Raw genomic sequence first — 3,109 nt, 5'->3', positions numbered from 1 at the left:
GCAATATTATTACTCTTGCGTAGGCAACGCGTAAGCTGCAAAAGTGGTGGCGAGGGCATTTGCATCGACAGTTTTGGCGGGTGTACTTCAAAGAAGTTAAGGCGGTACTGCAGATCCAACGCCTGGTACGCGGTTTCCTGACAAGGCAATGGGTTCGTATATGGCATGTAAATCGAGATATTCGTGTCACGAGGCTTCAGGCGTTGTTTCGTGGACATTATATTCGCTACAAGGTGATACCGACCTGGAAGCGCTGGGAGTATATTAATGTGACCAAGATTCAGTCTGTCATCCGAATGTATTTTGCAAAGGAGTTTTGTCAACGCTGCAAACGAGAGGTAGCAGCACTGCGTATTCAATCTATGTGGCGCGGTTTTCTCTCTAGAAAGAAATTTGATTTACGGTGGCTGGAGATAAGAGCTATCAACTTGCAGCGACTGGTGCGTGGAACCCTCGCACGAAAGAATGCACGGAAGAGAGCAGCACGTTTAGAGAGTGGAGCTATTCAGATTCAGCGGATGTTTCGTGGGATGAAAGCACGCATGGAAATTTATACATTGATGCGTCATAGGGAAACTCGCAACCGACAAGAATATATTGCGGTGTTGGAGGTTGAAGCAGAGTGGCATCGTGCTCAACGCGATAAACTCCAAGCTCGATTAGAACGAAAGCAACTAAAACAACGGTAAGCTTCCGCTGACTGCGCCGTGTTTAGGGCACTCACACATTGTGCATTTTTGCTTAAACAGCGTTGCACAACTGGAATATGACTACTACATCGAGCACGAACGAATACATGATGTACGTACAATTATCGTTTGTATTGACCTCACTATAACCATTGCAACACTTTTTTTTTCTAGATGGAAAGTATATATCTTGACATGCAAACGCAACGCATGCGAGTATCCCCTCGTGCAATTGAGCATGGGTGGGTGGAAGAAATGGAGGCAAAAATGAAACAACAGCGTGCGCTCATTACCAAGGTGAAGCTTGAGGTCATCTTTGCGCTAGGTCTGGAATTCAAACGGAAAGAGAAAGAGTTCATCGAGTTCCAACAGCGCATTAATGCCATAGAAGAAAAGCGCAGACGGGTATCTACGATAAACGCTTCCGTTCGGGTGACGAGACTCATACTAATTACTGTTGTTACAGTTTGAAATCTGGCGAAACGAAGAATATCTAGACTTTTGGGAGGTATGTGCAATCTGATTTGGCACATGACAAATGCCTTAGCTGCGCTTTTATTCTGCACTACAGCGCGAATGTCGTTTCCACTACCAAGTAAAGATTATGCAGAAACGTCAGAAAATTGCCGAAACTCGGCGAAGCTGGCAGGTCCAGTTATACAGAACTAATGGCAAGCGCGACCATCGTTGGAGGGGTTCACACTGGTCTCCAGATGTAATTGAAGTTTCCAAAGAGAAAGAAGGTTTTTGCATCGGCTCGACCGATATTCTGGCGCTCGTGCACGATAAATGGCGGCTTCGAATGCAGGAAGTCGATGAAAGTGGGCCAGTACGCGATGACAAAGAACAGATATGCGATACGAGAGGGCATATCGATGATCTATCGGACCAGGTGGCCCACACAGCAGCCACAGCCCAAACCGAGCAAACGAAGGCGATATTCAAACCAGTGTTTCGAGATGTGGAGCTCTCATTTGATAAAATTCAAAAACTACAACGAGAACATGACAAGCCTCTGGTACAAGCAAGGCAAGAAAGAAACACTCGAGGTTCTACTGATAATGCCAGAACTGGAGAGAATCAAACAGCCAAAGGTCTCGTTAAACGTGCTAAAGATCCGATGCGTTCTTTAGACCGACAGCAGCGGAAACGACAACTCGTGTTGGCGGCTAAGGTCCCGTGGCACCTCCATGACCAGTTAGAGGCAGAGCGCCGCAATCTAGCAAACGAGAAAGCTATGTTCAAACTATGAGGCAAAGCTTATTCCGGAGAATAAAAGGCTTATGGTAAACAAGAAATGTGATATCACAGCAGGCTGACGGGCATGTATCATCTAGTGCCTGGAGCCCCTGCGTCCCTTTACTTTTTCTTCTAAAGCAGTAATACGCTCTTCTAGCTCCTGAATCAATTGAGCCTCGCGGTATTTCACAGTGAGTGCAGTATTTAGGGCGTTGAGTGTGCCCTGTGGTAGCTGCCAAGTCGGTGTGCGCTGCGAGTTGTCGGAGAAGAAATTCGTTGAAATCGGAGGTTCCTGAACAAGCTGTTGACCCGACCAGCGCATGAACATCGCATCCCAAAGTACGACTCGCTTCAATAATCCAGTCAGAGGTGGGTTCAACACTTGCTTCGGAGCATAGGTTTGCTCTGTGAGCTGCGGGCGAAAGCCGTTAACCCAAGTCCACACGGATGTGGTCCGATTCCCCAAGTTAGCTTCCTGACGGTGCTTTTTGCAATCGAACAAAAACGTCCCAAAGCGACATGAATGCAGAGCATCGGCGAGCATGAGCAGCAGTCCCTCGTTAAATCTGCAAAATTGATCGATACGGTTACGGTCACTTTACTGATTGTATCCAGCAACGATAGGTATCTCAACTTACTCAAAGTAGCTTGGATAAATTCGAACGAGCTGCGAGACGCAATCCAAGAATTGGATAAAAATCGGCGACTCCTGTGTATCCGCTTTCTCACCGTGCGAGTGCCGAATATGAAAGGGGTGTCCGAACGATAACCATTCTTTTTCAATCAGCACTTGGAATCCTTTCCACGTTCGGAAGAAAGGATCAATGAAAATTTGAGCAAGCGACGCGATCTGGCTTGTGCGGTCCCAACCGTGGCTACAATGCAATAGCACTGATTCACCCGATCGGAGCAATTGTGCAATATGCAAACCGGACTTCAGAAGTTGGCGAACGTAGACCAACCACTTAGTGTCCTCAATGCTTCCGAGCCACCGTAAGTTATCACATGAGGGTGACGCACAGAGGTTACGCAGCTTTTTCATGCTAATCATGGCACCACGAATATAAACAGCAAAAAGGTTAGTACTTAAACAACTTTCATCCAATCGAGCTAGAATCACTTCAATCGGACCGCACCTTTCCCTCATGGAATGGATGTTAGGGATTTCCATGTAGCTAATT

At 46.7% G+C, this 3,109-nt stretch overlaps 2 protein-coding genes across 2 annotated transcripts; one reads left to right on the top strand and one right to left on the bottom strand.

The window, feature by feature from the left end:
- Positions 1 to 661: 661 nt before the first annotated feature.
- PPTG_18958 (hypothetical protein) lies at positions 662 to 1,941 on the top strand (the record flags this gene model as incomplete). Its single annotated transcript, XM_008917204.1, has 3 exons — positions 662 to 685; positions 750 to 1,094; positions 1,156 to 1,941. Exon 3 carries the CDS (start codon positions 1,294 to 1,296, stop codon positions 1,939 to 1,941), a length of 648 nt encoding a protein of 215 aa, XP_008915452.1. The 5' UTR covers positions 662 to 685; positions 750 to 1,094; positions 1,156 to 1,293.
- A 13-nt stretch (positions 1,942 to 1,954) lies between these two features.
- Positions 1,955 to 3,075, bottom strand: PPTG_18957 (hypothetical protein; the record flags this gene model as incomplete). Its single annotated transcript, XM_008917203.1, has 3 exons — positions 1,955 to 2,494; positions 2,567 to 2,971; positions 3,065 to 3,075. The coding sequence occupies 3 exons, from the start codon at positions 3,073 to 3,075 to the stop codon at positions 2,023 to 2,025; spliced, it is 888 nt and encodes a 295-aa protein (XP_008915451.1). The 3' UTR covers positions 1,955 to 2,022.
- Positions 3,076 to 3,109: the final 34 nt, after the last annotated feature.

The sequence above is a fragment of the Phytophthora parasitica genome, assembly GCF_000247585.1.
Source record: "Phytophthora parasitica INRA-310 unplaced genomic scaffold supercont2.96, whole genome shotgun sequence".
NCBI lineage: Eukaryota > Oomycota > Peronosporomycetes > Peronosporales > Peronosporaceae > Phytophthora > Phytophthora nicotianae.
The sequence above is the reverse complement of the archived record's forward strand: the minus strand, read 5'-3'. Positions and strand labels throughout refer to the sequence as shown.